This window comes from Pagrus major, chromosome 10 (assembly GCF_040436345.1).
Source record: "Pagrus major chromosome 10, Pma_NU_1.0".
Taxonomy (NCBI): Eukaryota; Metazoa; Chordata; class Actinopteri; order Spariformes; family Sparidae; genus Pagrus; species Pagrus major.
The window spans coordinates 8,427,816-8,451,132 of record NC_133224.1 but is presented as its reverse complement, the minus strand read 5'-3'; the positions used below and the strand labels follow the sequence as shown (position 1 = coordinate 8,451,132).

At 41.3% G+C, this 23,317-nt stretch overlaps 1 protein-coding gene across 1 annotated transcript in view; it reads left to right on the top strand.

Annotated features, from left to right (window-relative positions):
* Positions 1–266: 266 nt before the first annotated feature.
* The window catches only part of svep1 (sushi, von Willebrand factor type A, EGF and pentraxin domain containing 1), an 88,941-nt gene continuing 65,890 nt past the window's right edge, over positions 267–23,317 (top strand). The window contains exon 1 of the mRNA XM_073474577.1: positions 267–848. Within this exon, the coding sequence (XP_073330678.1) occupies positions 300–848 (549 nt within the window). The 5' untranslated portion in view covers positions 267–299. The remainder of the gene's footprint in view (positions 849–23,317) is intronic.

Below are 23,317 nucleotides of genomic sequence, written 5' to 3'. Positions count from 1 at the left end.
GATACCTTGGGAGCAAGTCAAAACATTTTTTCCAGACGGGACCGGAGTTTTCTTCCACTGGAGAGAGAAAAAGGCGGATGGACGGAGGCACATTTTGAATGAAAAGACAAGAATCCACATCTTCATTCAGCAATGCTATTGAGGAACTCTGCACTGAACTGTTGCTGTGTGTCATCCTGGATGCTGACGCAGGCATAGGACACGTTTATCTTCACTGAATTCCTCTTGAGAAGAGGATCCACATTTTCTTTTTTTTCCCTACAAAGTCCTTCAGCGCAGGTGTTGTGCTGACTGTCACTATGTTTTTACAAAGGTACTCCTTAACACCATCATGGACTACTTGCCTTTTGGTCTTGTGCATCCTGGATGTATGGACCACAGCCTGGCCGGCTGCCCAACAGTCCCAACCCAAGCTGCAGTCTCGCCGGTCCAGGCAGATGTCACCCGTAACCTCCTCCTCCTCAGCGGGCAACCTGTCAGAGAGTGCCGAGAGTAAAGTGGAGCGCCTTGGCCAGGCGTTTAAGAGAAACGTCCGTGAGCTCCGTGAAAAAAGCTCCTGCCTGGACCTGGTCTTCCTGGTGGACGAGTCGTCCAGTGTGGGGGCCAACAACTTCCTGAGTGAGCTGAGGTTCGTACGCAAGATGCTGTCTGACTTCCCTGTGGCGCCGGAGGACACGCGGGTGGCCTTGGTCACCTTCTCATCCAAGACCCACGTAGTGACAAGGGTGGACCACATCTCAGCGCCCAAGTCCCACCAGCACAAGTGTTCCCTGTTCAACCAGGAGATCCCGGCCATCAACTACAGAGGAGGGGGCACCTACACAAAAGGAGCCTTCCAGAGGGCAGCGGTGAGTCACACCAAATGATAAAGCAAACATTAGGCATGTGTGTCCTGAGCTTGCCTTTCCAAAACCTTTACTACATGTGTGTCTGCACAGTGTCTGTATGTGTGTGTCAGTTCGTCTGCAGCCTGCTGTGTGTGCAGGGAGTGATTGTGCCTCAGTAAGCTTGATGTTAATGAGGCCCTGCGTGGCCTTGCTGTTGCTGCTCCTGCTTCCTCTAAATTACACCCCAGAAGATAGCGAGGGGAAGCCACTTGTCAGCTAATTGTTCAGGAGTTTCCAGTGATAAAAATACCATTAGGAGACACACAGATGCATGCACTTAGCAACCTGTGCACACACAAAAATGTACCGTCTGCATGAACAACACTGAGAATTAGGTTTGGATAAGTGGAACAAATTGCTAGACACATAGGTCAAGTTAAGAATTTGTAGTTGGTCTGTTCAGTGTTGAGCGGTGTGACTCAGATGAAGTTTTCTGGGTGTTACTGATAAGGTTTTGTCCAATACTCCTTCTAACTAACTTCATTATTCCTGACAGTTTTGGCTCTTAAATAGAAGCATCACAGGTCGTCAGGCTGAACTTGTTGTGGAGGATGTCAGGGGTTATGTGGGGTCAAAATGTTAGCTTGTTTATGGTGTGTTGATTTGAGCTGCCTGACACCCAGCCACACACATACTCAAACACACACATGCGCTGAGGACATATGGCACAGTTCATCCGTCAAGTCCAAACAGCCCAGCTGTGAAAGCTGTGTTGGTGGTATAGGGGCTGATCCTGTATAAACACACACCTCCACACTATGCCTCAGATCTGCCTCCAGTTTGGAGCTTTGCGAGGCACCGAGCGTTATTTTAAGTACACACAGGACAAGATTCAGGTGCTCTTGGGGTCTGCAAACTTGCTAAAGCTGGGCATACATGGCACAGTTTTATTAATGTCGTTGTTTGATTACAACTCAGACTAAACATTAAAACGTCTGCGATGTAAAGCCAAAGCTCACACTGTTCGATCAGCAGCACCAACAAACTAACAAGCTAGCTAGCTACGAGGCAAGTGAAGATTACTGGCCTTTTCCTGCCAACATTTCTCTTGTGATCGGAGGAGGAGGAAACATCCAAGAGGGCAATTGGTGGTGCCACGGCTCGCCTGCCTTTAGGGCCTCTCTTTGCCACTTCACACAGGCGCAGTGAGAGAAAAAGGTACTGACAGTTGGGAATTGACTCGTGGCTATCCTTCAACTGCGCGAGGTCCTGACTATTGGTGACATGTCAGAAATTCACCCAAATGTCTGGAGCAGTTGATCAGTCGTCGCGACAGTCCAAACAACGTCTGACAAAGCTGAATTTTGGTCCAATTCTAAGATGAGTTGAGCGGCTACAAAATCGGGTCAGAAACAAGCTCGAATCGTACAGTGTACACACATCTTAAGATGTACTGCAACACGAGCGCCTTCATGTGATTTTTTAGTTACCTGATAGTTGGTGCACCCACACAGACGAAAGCACATCATGGCTTGGTGACAAAAATACAAAATAAATGTCATGACAGGGTGCACTGAAGTCAGAAAAACCTCTTTGACATTGGTACAGACGTGATAAAACAGCTGCTTGTTAACTTTCCGCAGCATCCAGTCCCAGCATCCCTGTTTTAACAATAATATTTTCAGAAACCTATCTGACTTTGATGCCATAGCAGTACCTTTCCAAGAATTCACCATGGATCATAAAAAACATCACGTCAGCTTAGTTTAACAGACAGAAGGGGTAGGTGAGCTGAGTTTTGGCAGGTTTACCCTTCAATTCATCTCTGCTTAAAGCTAATAGCCTTGGACCGTATCCTTGGGCTTAGCTCTGAAAGCTTGGCCCTCAGGACAGGTTTTCAGTTCGCCCTCCTCAGTTAAGTGCTGATAAGGAGCCCGCTGGCTGTGTCCCAGCTGCTAAAGACCACAACAATACCTAGAAAAGGCTTTCTGGGGGAACTTTAGTGCCTTATCGTTATTCACAAACACTCTGAATGTTTTGGGTGATTTATCAAGTGATGTAGTAGTCGAAATCAGCCAAATAAGTAAGAAAAGCAGGGCGTACTGCTGCTCAGGCTTGTTGATTCAAAGTCTGATTGGAATATTCTGTTATTCACTTATCATAGCCATCAAATACTCCTGTATTTCTTTCCAGTATGGCATTTGCATGGTGAGAGTCCGATTCAAGCCATGTATGAGTAATGGGAGAACTACGTGCAGCCTACAAAGAGCTGAGATTTTTTGGAAAGATAGATGAGCCTAGCAGATACGGACCGAGGCGCAGCAGATCAGCCGGTGCTCCAGAAACCACCTCGCACCTGACAGATTCGGTCTGACGTTAACTGCGTCTTCACATGATCGAGGAAGCGAAGTTATAAAAAAACAAAGGAAAACAGGCCGTCTGTGATTTATCGTCTGATCTCTGGGTTAGTTTATCATCCTGCCGAATCTGACTGGAAAGAGAAAAAAGGAACATCTCTTTCCATTAGCTGCATAAAAGATGGGTCTGCAAACACTAATCTACAAGGCGCGTATCCGCCTGTCATCGTGTACCGACCTAACTGTCGTGATACTGTCTCAGTGTGTGTTGAACTGGGAGTTTTGCGGTGTGTGTATGCCTGCAATGTAATTTTGTGCTTTTGCCCATACACGTGCCTTCATGTGTTTCATTCTGTCCTGTAAGGCTTCAAGGGAAAATCAGGGGTGTACGCTCGTGTGTGTGTGTCGGTGTTAGAAAGACAGTGAAAGTGAGAGAGAGAGGATAATTGATAATTGCAGCATAATAATAATAATAATGCCATATTTTATTCCCTTGGCTGGTCTTGGCTGTTCTAAGTGCTGCAGAAAGCTGGGATCCATTAAGAGAGACATTTTTCCACCGGGCGTGCATGTAGAGACAGGGCGCTGCTCCAGCACTCCTCATCTCTGTCTCTCTGCTGTCTGTCTGTCTCTCTTTTCACCTAATACATCACACAGCAAGCATCAATCTGTGTAGGTTTCAAAATGATTTCTGATTCAGGACTGTCTGATTTTTAGTATTTCACCTTAAACTAGTATGTACAGTTAATGTGTTAAGATTGAAAAAGGAGGTAATGTAGGCTGGTTATAGTCAAATGAGTTACTCAGCCATTCTCTAGCTCTTTCTCAAGGTGTCACATGCTTCGTCCGACCACATCAAATGTCAAAAAAGTCTCTGCCAAGCTGTCAGAGAAAGCTGCGAGATGCAGTTAATTATAGACAATGGGATAAGGGGGCACTCTTCGGAGAATGATTAAAGACACCTTGGGAGAAAAGTTAAAATCCTGCATACTTTATTGTACTCTGGCATAACCAGTTGCTGCTTGAAGTGTCGGATTTGTTGGTGTTGGAAAGTAGTGCAGGTACAGTAGAGCAGACTGATGGGATTGGACATTTGACATTTTTAAAAACTGGTGCCAGTCAAGAAGAGTGGCAAAGATTAGTCAACCAGTCGATCAACAGAAAAATTATTGCCAACTATTTATATAATAAAAAGTAATTTTCCTGCAAAAATGGCAGAAAATGCTATTTTCAGCTTCTCAAATATGGAAAATTCCTGCTTGCACCAGTTTTATGTGATATTTAACTGAATACCTTCTGGTTTGGACTGACAGAACAAGACATTTAAAGACTTTACTTTGGACTTTGAAAAACGGGGATGGACATTTTTCACTATTTTCTGAATTTAATGTAAAATTGACATTTGAAATACCAATTGATAAATCGTTAAGATAGAAAATAATCAGAAGATGAATCAATCGGAAAATAATCTTTTGTTGCAGCCCTACAATCAAGGTTATTGTAGTTAACTCTAACTAAACTAAAAACTACAAAAATATTTTTAGTGAACTGTAATAAAAAAACCTATTTTAGACTTTAGACATGACTGTGCGTCAGCTGCCTCCACAAAGCTAAACTCATACTGAAACTAATAAACACTAAACTGAAACAAGCAAACCAACAATGGAAACTAACATAAACTAAACTTAATTGAAAACAAAAATGTAAAAATAAATAAAAATGAAAAATACAAAAACACACGCTGATACAGATCTGTCCCTCAAAGTATTTAGGTCAGATACCCAGCTCGTTCTGTCTCTGTACTGATGTAAAGCAGCACCATCCCTCTGTGTCTCTGCGTTTGATGTAATGTAGATGAGGGTAAATGTCAGACGTTATGAGTTTATTAAGAGTGCAGCACTTTGTCATAATGATTCACAGTGTCTCATCTCAGGATCTGTCTCTCCTCAAACTCAGAGTCAGACATGAAAACCTTGTAGCTGATGAGATCACTCAGCACTTTAATGACTGCCATTCAAAGGAGCTGATTGATGACTTTCAGTAAACGTTTTCAGGCCCCTGTGGAGCCACCACTGTTCCCTACCTGAGACAGAAGTAGTTCACATCACCTTCTCCAGACTGAATCATATTCCATTCCTCTCTACTTACTGTAACTGCCCTCAAACAGTCAATCCGTTTTCCTGCTCTTTTTAGCTCTCATTTAATTTATTTTCCATGCATTTGCCTTTTACATGACCAAATATCTTCGAGGCAGTATGGCTCAAAGCCTTTCATTTTATTCTATTGGTTGCTGGTAATCTTGTTGATCCAGGAATTACGGCTTTTTCCATTGTTGCGTTTATTATAGCTTGCTTTGGATACGAGCGTCTGCTATAAAAATACAGGCAGAGAAATGACTGTAATAGCCAGTTAAAAATCCCAGCCATCGCTTGTTTTTTGTCTCATCGTTTGTCTTCATGCTGAAGATTCGCCTCCGGGTTGCCATGTGTTGCCAGATAAAAACCCCTTCTCGCTCTCTGCTGGTAGTCCCGGCTTTGGCAAACAAACACAAGCGCTAAACTGGACTTGGCGGCTTCAGTGTGTCAGTCTGCCTTCAGAGTTGCATAAGACACAGACAGATGGGCAGCGTGTGAAGAGAGATGACGAGAGTAGAGGAGTGGGAGAGCGGTGGAAGAATGAGAGGAAAAAAGTGGGAGAAAGAGGGAAAAAAACGGGTGGAGGAATTGATAGAAAGTATGTGGCTCTTTCTGGTGGTTATTCTCAGTAATGTTTTTACCTGACTGCTGGTTAGGCTCTGCCTGAATCTGGGTCGAAACAGACTGTGCAGTAGTTTACTGGCGTTAGCCACTTAATAAAGGGAGCTTTCTGCTCAGCCAGCCAGTGTGTTTCTGGGACTGAAATCTGTATAAGTTGGACTAGCAGGTGGGTTATTTTCCTCTGCTTATCCAGTGAAAAGTTCCAATGACTCCTAATGCGCCCGACGTACCAGCAAAACATACAGCTTCACGCTCATTATTCACACACAGATTCACAGTTCATGGACCAGCTGCATGTCTTTACATGGTTGTCATCATATACGGTAAGTCAGAGAGGTCGTGTTTTAGACTGTGCATGCATGAGAATGTATGTGTTTGTATTCTAGGGCTGTCCCGAATACCATTTTTTTGGCTTTGAAGCGTCAGTGAGAATTACCCACGAGTATTTAAAGGTTGGACATGTAAACTTTTTGACATAATTTACTTGTAGGCTTTACTTTTCAAATAAAATGAGTCTAATGAGAGACAAGGACAGGAGGGGAGACTCAGCCACTGTCTCCCATCTGCTTGTGCACATAGAGCAGAAACGCTGTCTCGCAAGGATGCCTGCAGATAGTGATCTTTGCGTTTGTGTCATGTGTACACACCTGGTTTTATGTGACAGTTTTTGAGGCTAATTAAACTTCAAAGCTCCATTTGCCGCTCTTTATCAGTTGTTTGCTTCTTTTTCGGTGCGGCTGCACACATCTCCTTTCTCTTAAAAAACTCCCCCCGAAACAAAATGAAAAGCAAAGCATTCGAATAGTGATTTGGACGTCGACTACCATGGATACGGTGGAGTTTAAGAGAAAGATGGTGATTTTTTTCGAGCGTAACCACCATGTTTTTCTGGTTAGAAAACTTCAATGAAGGCCTACATTTTTGTGAAGTGTACAAATCATCTGAGTTTATTGCTCGGAGAAGGAGAACACTTGTCAGTCACACTTCATTCAGCTCTACTTCAGATGATGCCTATCTTTATCAAGCTTTGCCAGACCACAATAAGGGAAACAAATATTAAGGCCTTGGTTTGTGAGGCCCCCCCCTCATCTCATTTTTATGCCTCTCCATCATGCTCTCCTCCAGAGCTGCAGACCTCCCCAGCAGAGTGTCAGGCAGGGGAACGTCACGTAGTCAGCTTTGACGCACCACAGCCAAAATATGCAGTGTTGTTTTTCAAAACATTGTCTATTAGATTAAATGAGGCGTGTGTAGGTTGCTTATATTTGGCCTGTGGAGACGTACTGTAGAGATCAATCACATTCTTGACTGTCTGACGTACACACACAGACACACTTGCAGGCACACACACATCTACACTTGATGTTGAAGTTTTAAAGTCTGAGTCTTTGCCTGAATTTCTGTATAACCGGTAATGAGATGTAGATTGCAGCAAATTAAGGTGGGAAATGAACACCATCCATCACCTTAAGGCTGGAAAATGTCGTCTACGGCAGCTGATTTTCATCCTTTTCATTGCTAAAAAACATATTTTCTCACAGACTGTTTTTTATTTGCTTGGCTGAGTCACAGGGCAACTTTTAAACAAGTCAGTGGATTCTCTGCAGCACTAAATTCAAGCTAAACTCTCACTGTAAGAAAGTGGGGAGTGGCGCTGTAGAGCGATTACATGGAGAGGAAAGTGAAGCAACTATTTCTCCAACTTATTTCCCCTTCAACCCTCCATAAAATAGGATCAAGTCACGAAAGAAAAAAGGAAGACAAAAGAGCTGATGCAAACAAATTCCCACTGCAACAAATGAAAGCAAGGTGCACCTCTTTGATCTGGTCCCTGAGGCTGGACTCAGTCGTGATAAGATGATAAGAAAAGTCTCTGTTTCCTGTCCGTGCAACCGCCACTTCCCGCCATCTCACCCTTAATCATTCCCCCCGCAGTCTGTCTGCGTCTCCCTCTATTCAGCCCCTTCTGCCTCCTTCTAGTCTTCAGTATCAGAGGTCCTCTGGCAGGGCTGGATGAGACAGAAGGATGGAGAAGACTCACCTAACAGTCAGAAAAGCTCTGATAAGGCAGAGGCCAGACAGGAACATCCACAGACACCAGACAACAGACTTTACATTTCTGACTCTGCAGTGGACTCGGGGTCATCATCGCACCTCATTAATCTGTGACGCGATTAATCAGGACAGTAAAGTGAAGCTTTTAGGTTACGCACATTGCTTTTTGTCCAGAAATGAGATAAGTGGTGTTCTGTTTCTGTCAGCAGTTTTTTTAATAATCACATGAGTACTGTAGAAGGAAAATTATCTCAGTTTTTCTTTTAAAGCTGAAACTCGGAACTTCAGCACAGATGATGTCTCTTTTGTGTAGTTTTACTTTGTTTTAGTTAGTTTGCAGTTTAAGGTGGCATAAACATGATGTATGGAGTTTCAGGCTGCCACTAACGACTGTTTTCATTATCGATTAATCTGCCTGTTACTTTCTAGATAATTGATTAATCACAAAATGTCGAAGCCGGAAATCGTCATATTTGAGAGTCAGCATATTCTGCCATTTTTCCCTGAAAAATGATATTAACGCTTAATCGATCATATTATTCTATCTCTAATGGAGTGTCTCAAACTAATGCTGCATAGTGATGGTTATGAATTGCAAGTTTAAGCTTGAAATTTTCTTTATGACAGTCAACTGGACCAATGGTTTCAACTTGTGTCCCCTTAAAAACATTGTAACGTCAACATGTGACATCTTGTCATAAGTTTAATATGGCATGTATTAACCTGCGAGGGATTTTGCTGATGTCTCCAGTTGTTGAATTTGCATATATTCAGAAAGATGAAGGAATGAGTCAATCCAGTGTCTCACAAGAAAAGGGAATCATTCTAGAAAAGTCTAACAATTAAAGATAATGTTGTGTAGCAGAAAACATTTCTTTCTTATCCCAATAATCATCATGTGGTTAACCCAGGATTTACTGCATTTGACTCATCTTTTTGGCTCACAAATTTCCCATTCGTTGCTTGTATTTCTATTTCTTCCTCAACTATTTCTTAAGTGTTTAGTTATATAATGCCTGAATATATAAAGGATTTGACTTAATTACATTGTATATTGGTTTTGGAAAGTAGGTGCTTCCTGAGAGACCCAAATCTTTTAAAACACGGACGATGATATATCTGAAATGTAATTTTGTTGTAAGCAGATATCTTAATATGACTCTTGATTTCCAACAGTGGCCCACAACCTGCTTTACTCCCATGGCCTGAATATGTACAGTATGAAATATTGAAATAGGAGCGCCTTTTTTCCTCAAAATTATCCAATTTTGAAACAGTGCATATACAGTTCCACTCCTCACACACACTTCACTGGATGCTTACCTGGCGCCTGTGCTCAGGGTGCAGTGGGAAAGTTATTCAGACACTGTCATGGTGATGGAGACAATAGACTCAACATGGCTGTGTGTGCTTCAGTGTGCGTATCTGTGTGTCTAAGTGTACGTTTTTGGGTTCGGAGGAAGAAATGCTTTAGTTTCAAGTTCTGCTCCTCTGGGCCTCTTCATACTGAATCATTCTGACAGAAAACTGTTCTTTCATAACTTTGTCTGTCAACCTCGAGTGTTTTTTACCAGGGCATTTTTCCTCGCAAAATGCTTTGACGGAGTCGTATTGTCATCATTTATACTTCTGTTTGAAAGGGGGAATAAACTGTGGCCTTTGTTTTTTTTAACTTTGACAATTCGAGTCAAAACATTTTGATTTTAAATAATTGTTCAGGCTTTTCAAATCGGACAGTTTGCTGCTTTTGTCTTTTTGTGACGATAAATTAAATAACCTTAGATTAAGGAAAATTAGTCAAACAAAACAAGTAATTAGAAGGATATAGTGATGGGAAGAGAACAAAAACGGAGCTAAAAGAAGAGTAAATATTGGACTTGCATTCACCATTTCACCAGAAAGACTGCTCCAAATGAATGAATGTTGCTCCGTAACTGCCGGATGTGTAAAGACAAGACAAGTTCATCATATCAACTCGATGGATTTGTCTCTGAGTTTCCAACAAACAGGAAATGATTCCATAACTCACCATCCGTGACTTCAAAAAGCATACAGTCTGCCTTATACAGTGGTTAAACAGCACTCTGTCTAACTATGTCGAATTGTAGACAGACAGTATTTGCCTTTGTTACTTAACAGTGTCCTGTGCGCTCCTGTTCCTTCTCTCGTCACACTCTGCTCACCCCTGCCCTCCTCTCTGAAATGGATACCGAATATTTTCCAGAAACGGGGGCCTACTTTCCGACCTCTGAACGTCTGGAAGGACCCCGAGGCCTCCTCAGTCACCATTATCTCACACAAACACAGACACAACGTAACATGCATGCCGGCCTGATGTAACTGACCTCAGATGAAAGGAAACAGAAATCACAACCATGATCTAATTTGAATTTTCCTGAACATATTGTGGACCTGTTTCTCATCAGATTATTACATTTCTCTGGAATAACTGTTTTATGAAGACATGGTCGACAGCTGGGTTTCAACTGATCCTTCTGTTCTCCAGCGGCTGTCACCCATGTATCGATAACTTCAAACCCTTTGAATTCCCTGACTGTCACATATCTGCGGAGAAGTGTTGACAGACAGCATGGTAGGGCAGAGATATGAAGGCTTAGAGGTCGGCTGAGTTCAGGAGTCATGGCTACAGGTCCATCTGCAGCTCACTAGTGTAGAGAGGTCAAAAATGTTCTTCTTCTACTTCTTCTTCATCTTCTTCTTCTTAAAAGAGACTGATCATGGCCCAAATATGAGCCACCTGTCTGAAAATTGGATGCGTACAAAGATCTCTTTGAAATAGTCCCACCTGCTAGTAATGCTGCAGTCTCTTATCTTAGTAAGTAAAGTAATTAAAAAGTAATTCAAATGCTGATTATCTTGACTCTGAATGTGCCATTTTTTCAAGCAAGTCAAGCAAGCGCTGGTGTACAATCTCTAAAAAAGCACCTCAATCTGTGTCAGTCTTTTTGTTCTGAACCATTTTGTAATAGATTTTCCAAACGCTGGATATCTCATTAGGAACAAAACCCTTCCATTCAACAGCAGAGACTTTGTATAGCCCAGTCCAAGGTCACTGGTTTCCTCCAACAACTCTCCAAACATCCTGGTTCAATCTGTATTCCCTACAGCAGCCTTGGACTTGGCAGTGTAAGACCAGGCTATGTCCTTCGACCACCTTTATCCTTCCTCATCGTCTTTTGATCTCATCGTAGGATATTGGCAATTTCACCCCGTCAGGAACATCGAAGAGTCCAACACAAATTTAGAAAACCTAAGTTCAGGTTTCTTGCCATCTCATGGCCAAGACAAGTGCTAGTGTTGATTTTTTGGGAACAGTTTTCGGGGAATACCACCTCATTTCTACCAATTCAGTGCACTTAGGGTACACGTATACATTTATAGTCTTCATTAGCTTGTTTAACTAAGTGTTGAAAAGCCCTTGTTTAGACAAGCTGATGCCTGTCGGATACATCCTGAATGAGCTGGCAGCCGTCAGTGCCTTTGAATGGATTTGAAATGAATACAGAGGATGTAAATCTGTTGGAAATGCTTGCATGTGCGCATCCATTTGTACGTTTTCTATGTGTGCATAGAAATTTAGACTGCTTGAACAGTTTTCCTGTCTGTCTGTCTGAAATCTTAATGTGAAAATATCCCCAAATCAGTCTTTGGTTGGTTATCCTAGACTGTGTTGAAAGGTTGTAAATTAAAGTATTTGGCTCCTGGAGCTGCTGACTTTGTAGTCGCTGTCTTTTTGACTGCTGTTTTCCAGGTGATCTGTCTCTCTCTTTTATTTCTTTCTGTTTGTATCCGCTTCTTCCTCTGCGTCACCCCTAACTTTCCTGCCTCGAGGGGTTTGCTATGTCAGTGTACACAGTTTGTGCTGGTTTGGACACTGTGGAGAGTGTCCCACTTGGCCTTGAGCTAAGGCTGCTGCGGTCAAATAACTGGGCTTTGCTCCGGCCAAAACCAGCGACTCCAGTTAGAGGAAGAATTAGAGGATGAAAATTATGTGATTTAGGCCAGTGCAAACAACATGGAGTGTATTGATGCACTGATCCACTGATCCTGATGCACAGTCAGGGTTTTGTCCAGGTTCTTTTACCAATGCCAATTGTTTTCTGTTATTTCTCACAACTGATTTGATAAATCTCGTGTAAAGGACTGTAGTAGAAAGTACACATCATTTCTTCATAACTAAAATGCACAAGTTCATGCACCAATATTCTAGAGCTGCAGCGGTTAATCAATTTGTTATCAACTATTAACTTTATCGTCAACTATTTTGATAATCAAATCATCAGTTGACGATCAGTTAATTTTTTTTAAGAACAAAAAGTCCAAATTCTCGGATTCCAGGTTCTTAAACGTAAATCTCTTCTGGTTCTTTGTTCCTCTATGACAGTAAACTGAATATCTTTTGGTGGTGGACAAAACAAGACATTTGTGGACATCTTCTTGGTCTTTGGGAAACACAGAATTGACATTTTCCACCATTGTCTGAGATGTTATAGACCAATCAACTAAATGATTACTCAAGAAAATAATCAAAAATCAACAATCAAATAATTGTTAGTTGCAGCTTTTGTTGGCGTTTGTTAATTGTAACTAAGAAACCGTATTTAATGTGGATAGGTCACAACTTACTGATGTGCGAAAGGTTTTTTTTATACATTTTTCAGTCAAATTTTTGTTAGTAGTTTACACATCAAGTTTCCATGTTCCTTGTGCTGATTCCTGGATGCATATCTAAACCGGAGAACCAAAAGTTTGTTGGTATGAAGATGGAAAACACACCCAGATCCTTCACTTTCTCCACACCACAAGGGACAATCATTCTGCCAAATTTTTAGTGACGCTTGACTGTAGCTCTGCGGTTGTGGATCATTTGTGACATCTTTCCTTGTCTTCACTGTACTTAAGAAAGTGGGACTTGTGCGATGAGTGAATGTGTTTCACACAAATGTTTCTTTAGTCATTTCTCAATGTATTTCTAATTCTTGTTCTCCAGTTTTCTCCTGGTACATACATCAGGAGGCAGATACCTTGCCAGAGGGGAAATTACCACACACCACTTCGTCTTTCAACTGAGGCCCAAAAGAAACTATTCTCTTGCTACCTACAACACTTTAGTCACAATTATCCTCTGCCTATATTTCTACTCCTTTTAGAAATATGGGTAATTGGAGCTCAGCACAGGAGACTGGGGAGGACAATCTTTACACTTCCCGGCTCTGTAAAACACAGATGTCAGTAAAGCCCCCGACGGACACAAATGTAATTTCAGACCTTTCCAAATCGGCCCTACGCATCCGTCACTGTGTCATTTTTTGCACGTCACCCCTGCAGTTAATTGTTCCCCTGAGTTGAGGTTTTTAATTTAATGGCTGCAGAGAGGAAGAGTGTAAGTCCTGTCATAAAAATCAGATCTGCAAAGTGGGGAGTCTCTTGGAGCTGCTGTTCACTTATAAGGGAGGATTTCACCACTTCAGCCGCCGTTGGGCAAACATGAATCACGGCTACACTCTCTCATACCTCCATCTTTCCGTGCACAGACAATGCGACCTATTCTATGGAAACGGTATGATTTTTTTATCATTAGTGGTTGCGAGAAGCAGTTAATGTTTTTCATGTTGATCAAAGAAATATGTTGGTGCTTTATGAGTCACTTAAGGAGAGCTGCATTAACTTTATTCATGGTTTTCACCATTTTTGTCTGGAAACAAAATTGTGGCTCCGGTCCAGGATCACACCTACAAAGCTCTTATTATTTTCGTTGTTTTATAACCGTGGGAAAAACCGCCAGTGATCATAACATTAGATCTATTTCAATCACTGAAAAAAATGTGGATAAATATTCAGAAGCTTGAAACCAGTCTAGATCTGTGACTTTTTGGACAATTTTAACAATTTTCCTGACGACACTTACACTTCTTTCTCTCTATTACACCTTTTTCCCATGATACGACATGTCATACTATCTACTGTGAAAAAGGTCAGTGATGCATTGATGGATTATTACTTTTTTTTAATCTTTTGAGTGGTGGTTAGTGTAATAGTGAATCACTGTCACCTACATGACACTTTGCATAGCGTGTTTAATCGTTGAAATGCTTCAAATTGACATTTTAGTTTATGCAACATTGCCAAAAATTGCTAAAATTAGCTTCACTGCTGGATGCTAAAATAAAATGTCTCTTTGGTCGGTCAGATGCACACACCTACACACACTTGGTTGTGAACACTCACTTTCCTACACACATCATGCTCGCTCTCTTAACCTCACACTGTGTTCTTTCCACTGAGTGTGCATTCACACAAGCACGCACACACCTATACACAGAATCCCTCTTACTTAAAATACTGCTCAGCGATTGATAGGTGCTGCTGACACCGGCCTTGTGTGTGTATGTGTGTGTGAAAGCGATAAATGAAAGCCGAGGGGGTGGGGTGTTGAGGTGGAGAGGTACAGAGGGAAATTCAGAACGGAGCGATGAGGACGCTTTGAAGAAACGTACTCTGTCGGCAGGGTCAGAGGTCAGCGAGGCGTCAGCAAGGACAGGAACTGACTGTCAGCAGCTTTAGTGGCCTGCACTGAAATGCCATGATCGACTATGAATATCATTAGAAAACAGTGGATTCTTGATCCTACTGGAAAAGTGTGTTTCCACTAGGCCACCATGCTGTGGAAACCATGGTTCTTTCAAAAGTAGGTTGTCTCGCACATATTTTTTGATGAAACTATATTCAATAGACCACCACTGGATTTGATTCCGATATTGATTTTTGAGAGTCAACACGATCTTGCTCAGCATCTGGGGTTACCAAGTTATTGTGGAAATGTAGTGCTTCGGAAATGGTTGAATTTTTCTGAGCACATTGAGGAGTTCTCTGCCACGTTAACTCAAAATTTGGGATTGAAAGTTGATTCTTGTCCTTGGAAACAGTCGTTGACAAAAAAAAAAAAATCTCCCCACCAAACCACAAAGACCATTTAGAAGCAGTTCTAGAGCCTTTTGAACACTTCAGTGATCTTTAGTTGATGGAATTTACTGAGTTCAAATGGAGATGTCGGTGTTCAAATGTGTATTTATTTTGGGCACTTTAAGGTGCTCGCATAGTGGCCAACAAAAAAAAGAAAAACACGATTGTATGATATGATTGAAGGCTGCAGAATAGCTAGTATATTGTTTTTCCAACTGCTGTTACCAAGATCACGAATAAACTTTACATCAACATAAACATTTTTGGTTAAGGATCCTTTTAAATTGGTTTTAAAGGTATAATATTAAACATTTCTGCATTAAAATGTGGGTGTTTTTCTTTTGATCACTTGCCGATGTTACTTTCGATGAAACATCAGATGATAGGCAGTGAGGAAGGAAGATGGCGAGTGAGACAAAAAATGATGTGAGTAAAACTTTTGAAACATAACCTCATCCTTGAACATTTTTGGCCTGTGTCAAGGGTACTGCTAAGAAAATCTAATAATAAATCTAATAATAAAGCAATAAACTGTGTCAATGAGTTAAAGTTTTCACCCTGTCGCTACAGTTCAATCACTTACTTTTGAATTGCTGCCCCATGCTGAAAAAAAAAGGCCACAACTTTGTGATTAAAGACACAAATCACACAAATTCTCTAAGCATATGGATTTATTTTGGCATCTTTAGATTAGGATTTACCAAAAGCGTCATACATTGGCACCTGGAGAAACCAAAACTATTTCAAGAGGCAGTAGTGGCAAACTAAATAACATGTTTTTATGGGCTAAGGCGTGTAGGTCTATTAGTAAACCACTTGCTATGTTGAGGTTACAGTTTGAGAGTGCCAGATTCCATTGGGTTGTTTTCTTTGGTGAGTGCGTGTGTACGTGTTTGTCTGACTGTATGTCTCTGTTTGTCTTAATTACTATACAGTAAGTAAGTAATTGGTAGATGTATATGAACCCACAAATGACAACAACCTGATGTCTTTGTGTGCTTTCTTATGTGATTTTCACATTCTCCAGGTCTGATTGTGCAAGATTTTAGTTTCTGGAGCTGTTAGTTGTGTTTTCAGCCCCAGTAAGAAACCCTGTTCCAAGTAGTTACCCAAATAAAGAGGCAAAATATGCACTCGTTTCAACTTTAATCAGTTCATGTTTGAAATGTTGCGTGCTGGAATGAAACCAACTCTCTCAGGAACTGATATGGATCAACCAACTAATTTTCAAAGCAGAGTACAAAAGCGTAAAATATAATCCATTTGGATTCCGGGTATCCAAACACCAAAAGCAGGTGTTTCCGAGCAACAGCATATTTGTATTAGTGTTTTAGTTTTCTTGGAGCACAAGCGTGAGCAGCATCATTGCCTGTTCCACATTTCTCTTGATTTATGGTGAGGTTTTGAAATCCCTGGCAATTCAAGTCGAGTCTATATGATTAAATACCTCCCAGGTTGAGCTTCCTCTTGATGTTAAAAGGTCTAATATAATTTATCCTACCAACGAGGGCCGTGTCCAAAATAAATAGGAGAATCAATAAATTGAAATCTCTCTATGTATCAGTGCTACAAACACTGAAGTCTCTCCAATTCCCTGCTCTATTAGAGGAAATCTCCACCTGTAGCTGGTGCCAAGACAAACAAACCCCTCAGGAGAGGAAACAGAAATGAACATGAGGAAGAAACGCAGCTACAGCAACAACAGTGAACACAACAAAGGAAAATGCTACGTCTGTATCCACAATGTGGTCTGAGCTAAGTCTGGACGAGATGGGATACATTTTCATGGATGCTTAAAGCCAGCGACAGTCCCCAAATCATTCCCTGCGTATAAGCACTTTCAACACGCCAGTCTGGAGTCAAGAAAAGCATCGCGCTTCACCACACTGTTGCCTTTGTTTATTTCAAAATCAAAGCTCGGCCTTAGTGATGATGCTGTGGCTGCTCGTTCCGTGCTCGGGTAGTGAGGCAATGATCTCATGAATGTCACAATTATTACATAACTCGTGGGATTTCTTCCACTCTTTCAGCGTAATCTTGTTGAAAATGGATTTTTATGTCACTTGCACATGATTTTCAACAGAGCCTTAACACAGTTTAGCAGCAGAACATTTTCCAGCTGTCTAAGATTATCCACGTAAAGTATCAGGTTTTCCTTTATACATGCTGACCAGTCATTAAGGGTTCCATCAGAGGAGAGGATTGATTGAGCTATTTTTTTTTTGTTTGCATTTGCACCGCCAAAAAGTAACTCTGAAGTAAAAGTAAGCCGTCCAGCAGTTGGTTTAGCAATGTCACATCGAATATACACTCAATAAAGCCTGGACTTTGCTGCCGGCCTATTTTTCCGTGTTTTGTCTTATTTTTTATGGCTGGCATTATGAGCTGTTATTTAGATGGCCAGTGTTTGACACAGCTTTTTAAAAATGGTGGTTGCCAGTTCTGCATTGGCTCAGGTGTTCAACCGATCAATGTGCTGTTACGTTTGGACCAATCACTGTACACTTACAGCACTCATGACTTTTCCCAGTTCTTGCAATGTGGTCACAATTTTTAAAAAGAGGTGGGGGGCGCCTCCAACTGTTCTTAAGAACTATGAAAAAGTTCCTTTGGTCCGAAAACTCCTAATAAGGAAAACTATTCCTGTACTGTGACTCTTACCACCTACTTCTGGTTAAATCTGAAAGCAAGAGTGTTTTCACTTTAGCTTTCTGGTCGCTTCAGGCATCCTGTAAAACATCCAAAAGTGACTAACTGAAGAAGAAACAAGTACACCAGAAAATGAATCACACCACTAAATCAAAGAAACGCTCCTGGACATTCCAGATTGACGATGCATGAGAATCAAATACAGATGTAAGATTTAAGGGGAATCTTTTGTATTTGCCTACTTCTGCATTCTGCAGCAATAGCAGTTAGAAATTTGAAGTTGTAACTCTGGCATCTCTATGGTGCCCTATCTACACTAGAGGGGCATATGACATATTGTGTAGACCACGTGACCATAGGTCCATTCAAATTGTCAGTGGCAACAAAATAAAACAGATGAGGTCAGATATGGAATAGTAAAACCTCTATGAATAAGACATACAGACATACTTCACTGAAACTGTGTATACCTTCCAAATTTGCCATATATAGACATAATGAGTATAGCAAAACCAATCACTTAATTATTTAAAATGTCAAACACATGCCGTAAATATAGAAAACAAAGTGTAATAAATATAAATAACCCACGATACATGACGTGAGGCAGCTTGCCAAGCCCGTCGGACACCACTGTCGTCCAACTGGCACTCAGACTGTAACTGCTCTCTGTCATTCTTCCTCTCACTCAATCAAACCAGCTTTCCTTGTCCAATTACCCATAATGCCGTGTCCGATTGGAACACGGTCAGTGCCCAAAATGTTTCTCTCAGCGCTTCGTTCCGCCAACACAGAACCAGCGAGGGGATAATTGAATGAGTTTCTCATTTGCCAGCCAAGATAGCCTTTCCCCTTGGCATCACATTGTGGAATTAGCTCCTCTCTTTCTCTCCGTGTCTCTCCTCCTCTCGTCCTTCCTGGTTGAGTTGTTGAGTTTGATGAATGGTGTTGTGACAGAAACCGTCAGGCTAACACACACAGCCGGTCCTGCCTACCGTGTCTGGCAATTAACTGACTGTCCGCACTCTCTTCTCCAACACTTTGGATGTCGTTGCAGTTCTCCGTCAAACTGGGCTCAGTTTGGGCCTGCTTACAAATCCGCATTACACAGGCAGACTTTAGTGAAGACTTTTAAATCATTAGGTAGTGGTAAGTAAGTCAGTGGTTGCCAAATTGGGAGCATTTTACTGTAATTGCTCTCCTGTTTTAGGAATAGTTTTCCATCCCTAAAATTTTGCCAATTATACCCGAGAAAGGTTAACAATCATATGTGTAGTCTATCTTCAAAAACAACTGCTGTGGTTTTGGGAGCCTCCACTTTAAGCTCAATGATTGAGGAGTGATCATCTCTCAAAATATTGTGCTGCTCTTTAAGTACTACTTCTAAAGCACCAATACAAAGATATCTGAGATGGGACACCATGTGGGGTTGATTGATGTGATGAGATGTCTAAGAACTATACGTTAATGTTTGATTCAATTGGAACATATGACCAAATTAAAAAAGACACAAATGTGTCAGTGTTACCATGTAATTGGCCTCTGGTGCTCCCTTTATGCTCGCGATTACAGAATAAAAAATGATTAATACCATGGAAAATGTCAAATTGATCGGGAGAATTTAAGGTCATTAAAATGATGCCAAAGGCCAGTAAAGGTTAAGAAACTATGACCTACAGTAAAGTACTTACCTTGTTATCCATCTCGCCAGGCTTCAAGCTATGCACTTTTGGCCAAACCACAGTCCATCAGTGTCCAATGACAAACTACTGTTGGCTACAGGCTTGGTTTAGATGTGACGACCAGAGAATCAAGCGACTGTTAGTTTGAAAAGAACAATGGCGGCTTCTCAAGAGGTAGGCGTAGATGCTGCTAGCGTCAATTATATCAGAGCTGGAGACTTTACTTTGTTGAGAGAAGAGCGAAGAACGCCACTGAAGGCTTTTCTCTCTTCTCCGACTGACTTTGGTAAGAATTTGATTTACCAACTGGCTCCATTGGTGCTAGCGCTTTCGTACTGTGATCTGATTGGTTGAAGTTATCCCGTGATAGGTGATGATGGACAGATGGTTCTTCCAATAACCTGCCAGATGTTTTTGAAAGTCCCTGTCCTTTTCTGAACAGTTGCTAGCAGTGCCTTTCCAGATTGTTTTGTGAAAGAAACCATCTGGCACGTCAAGTTAGCACAGTACATGTGCCTGTAAATGCTCACCCATCCCATACTGGTAGAGCCAAGTTTTTACTCATCTTAAGACATGACGAAACACTACATGGAAGCAATACTCGCAAGTAACTGTTGTAGTGTCAGTTCCAGTATGTTTCCACCTCATGCAGTCATCCCACACTGTTGATGAAGGACAGAAACAGGACGCAGACACCGTCTCCACTGTCTGGTTTATTATTTCTACTGACATCTCTGTAGAGTATCATCCTGACAGAGTATCTTGCTGGTATGGATGTCACTTTATTTGCCACATATGACTGTCGAGAAATAGCTGGGCAGCAGCGCAGTAGATTCAGCTGTCTTTACTGTGGTGGTAGACAAGTAATTTACCATGGAAACTTTAAGATTTGTGGCTTTGCATGTTTTTGTCCATTAAAAGTAAATTGTGTAACTTTAGTGCACACCATCTCCCAAAGCATACATTATATTTTTTAGATTTAACATCACAGGCAGCAATTCTTCATCTTTATTATTCTGACAAGAAATTTTAGCTTCTTGTCACTGTGCAGTGTTTAAAACATCTTAAAATCGTCTTGTCAACATCCACCTTTTTAACACAAAACACTACTGTACAGGCTTGATTTGCGAGAATTACCTCTGAAGGCAATGCTTTTTTGGCAGCCAACCCATGAGAGTTTTTTAAACTTGCTTTAGCAGGTAAGCATATCCTATGTTGCCAAAAAAATTGACGTGACATTTATGAGATGGACTCTCTTCTGTATCTGAGGCAGGTTTCAAGTCTCCACAAGTTGATTTACATACCACACTGTAATGAGCTGTAACTGAAAAGCTGAAGATAGGAAATGACTCTCAAAACTTGATTTAAGAACTTCAAGACATACCCAATGTATAGTACACATCATTTACAGTACAATGGCTTAAACCTGCATATATGGCCCTTAGCATCCTGGGTGGCCCTTGTGGAAACCAATCTTCTTACCCCTACTGTGTCAGTCTCGTGGCTACCCACTGAGCAAAACAAGAGAACGGAAAGTTAAAGTTAGTTAAACAGAGATCATGTAGCATTAAACATTGTACAATATATAAAAAGTGTGAAGCAAATTGAATCATGGCTCGAAAACAAACCAGTTCATGAAAATGCATGTGCCTTCAAGTTAAAACATCTCATTTATTTGGCCTTAAAATGAGATCCAATCAGAAGCATCAGACTAAATAATGAAAATTGTGCTATTACGGTAGAACACGAGGAACAAAAACAAGATGTCTGTGGCACAAAAGGTCGCCATATATCACTGCTTCGAACAGGAAACAAATTATCTTCACAAGTGACCTAGTTTATCTGGAGTATCCAGAGTATGTGTCCTGTGAGATGTTGCTCAATAATACCAAAGTTGAGTCTAGTGTCTGTAATTGTGTGTGCGTGTGTGCATGTTGTTCTGTTGGGCCCCTGCAGAGTTATTGTTGTTGTTCTTACCACCCAGGCCAAGAGAAGATAGCCTGTCAAAACAAGCGCTCTCACTTCCGAGCGATGGGGAGACAGCGTTCCGAACGGATGCAGTTGGGTTGCTTTTTTTTCTAATCCACTCAGGAATGCTTACAAGTAAAGTTTTTGTGTTGTTAGATGGTGGATCGCAAGCCAGAGGAAAACCATTTAAGAGAATAATGAGCAGACTCTTCTTTCATGCTGTGGTGTGCTCTTCATTCTCCATCAGTGACACAAAAAGAAACAGCTTCAAGTGGATGTGATGACTGAAAACTAGCAGAACAGCATGCATCATGACGAACTGTTCAAGGGTTTTAACATTTTTTATTTTCCACGAGGGCCATTTAAAGTAAAATGACACTCAAATTCCATATCCAATTCCAAAAGCGCTCCGTTAGACATTCAGTATTAGAGTTTATCAACCAAATATAGCCTTCATTCTTCCTCTTGTTAAAGTGGAAGGAAAAAGTAGCAACTTTTTTACGAGTGCGATCACATAGAGGACACACTCAGCTGTTGTAACCTTTATCTGATCCCTTATCAGTTAAAACACTGAGCAATCTGTGTGGGTGAGAGAGCATTGATGTGTTTGCATGAGGGAGCGGCTCATAGTCCATAAATGCATTTCATTCATATGTACAGTATGTATTAGTTTTTGGACGACTGAGTCTATTTATTACCGTTGTAACTATGGTTGTAAACTATAAAAGTGAACATTATTCTTTTTCTAATGTTATTGGCAGGAAGCAAACAGCTCCAGGTGCATTACCAGCAGCGTCTGGACTGGAGTAAAGCTGACTCTTGATTTGAATGGAACTTTGGAAAACCATGATAAATTGAAATCAGATTATTGGTCGGGCGGAAAAGGGAGTCAGTCTCAGAACTCATTGACCCATAGCCTCTGGAGGCAACTGCCAATGTTTTGGGGCTTCTGGTGTAGCCAGCAGATATCTGATTAACGGATATTCAGACCAAGATTTCCTCTTCTGCGTGTCGATCATTGTTTACAGTCTGATTAGCAACTTGAGAAGCTTGAATGGAGTTGAAGTTCAGAGACAGTGTCTACGACTGCATTGTTTCATTTGTTTGTCTGCATACGACCTGTCAAATACTGACGGTTTGGGATTGTAGGCCCGATTGGCCTACAATCGCTCATATGCAGGTTTCTTTTTATGGGGTTTAGTGCTTTAGTGTGGAGGAATAAACTGTGTGGTCATACTGTATGGTGTACTCGGTATGGTAACCATCTTTGACTTTTGTCAGTGCTGGACACATTGCACAATCTTATCTAATTACGCCGCAAGACAGTGGCTAAGTTATTGTATTGAATTTTTTTAGTGAGCCTGACTGTTCGAGCTATTAGTTAAGGCAGAGGTTTTGTGTTGTTGTATTGCTTAACATTATACTGTGGTGTTACTTTGTCTTCATATGGTACCCGCAATTGGAAATGGAGAAAGAAGCTAATCATTATCCCACTTTGCTCCAAGCCAGGTGGTTTCGGGCTCTGATCAAAGTCACAGGAGGGGCTGACGGGAGGCCAGCAGTGTGGTGGGGATTCGGGGGGGTCCTCATTTAACATTCAGAATAGCTGCCATGCATATATAAGCCTTTGATTAACAGCTGGGGTAACTTGGCACCATCGTCAGCCCCTCAAGGTGTGGAAAGGTTTCCTAGTGTCTTCTGCCAAATGCAACGAGGTGCCTGCTTTTGAAGTTCTAATCATACAAGCATCTGTTTGGAAATGGAGAGTCCGTCAGATTTTCATCAGTGGATGAAGGTTTTTATGTAAATGGATTATTTATATTGGTAGTTTATCAGTGGATTGAGTTTGAGAAGGGTATCGCACATATGGCTGGATTTTGATCACCAGTTCATGTTCAAATCTAATTTTCCAACTTTGTTACATACCCAGATTTGTGAAGCTCTTACATATTCCTTAATATTTCTATCTTTTTTAACAATAGTCCTGCATATGTGTGTGTGAACGTAATTCAACTGTACAAAAAAAACAGTCACCAGCC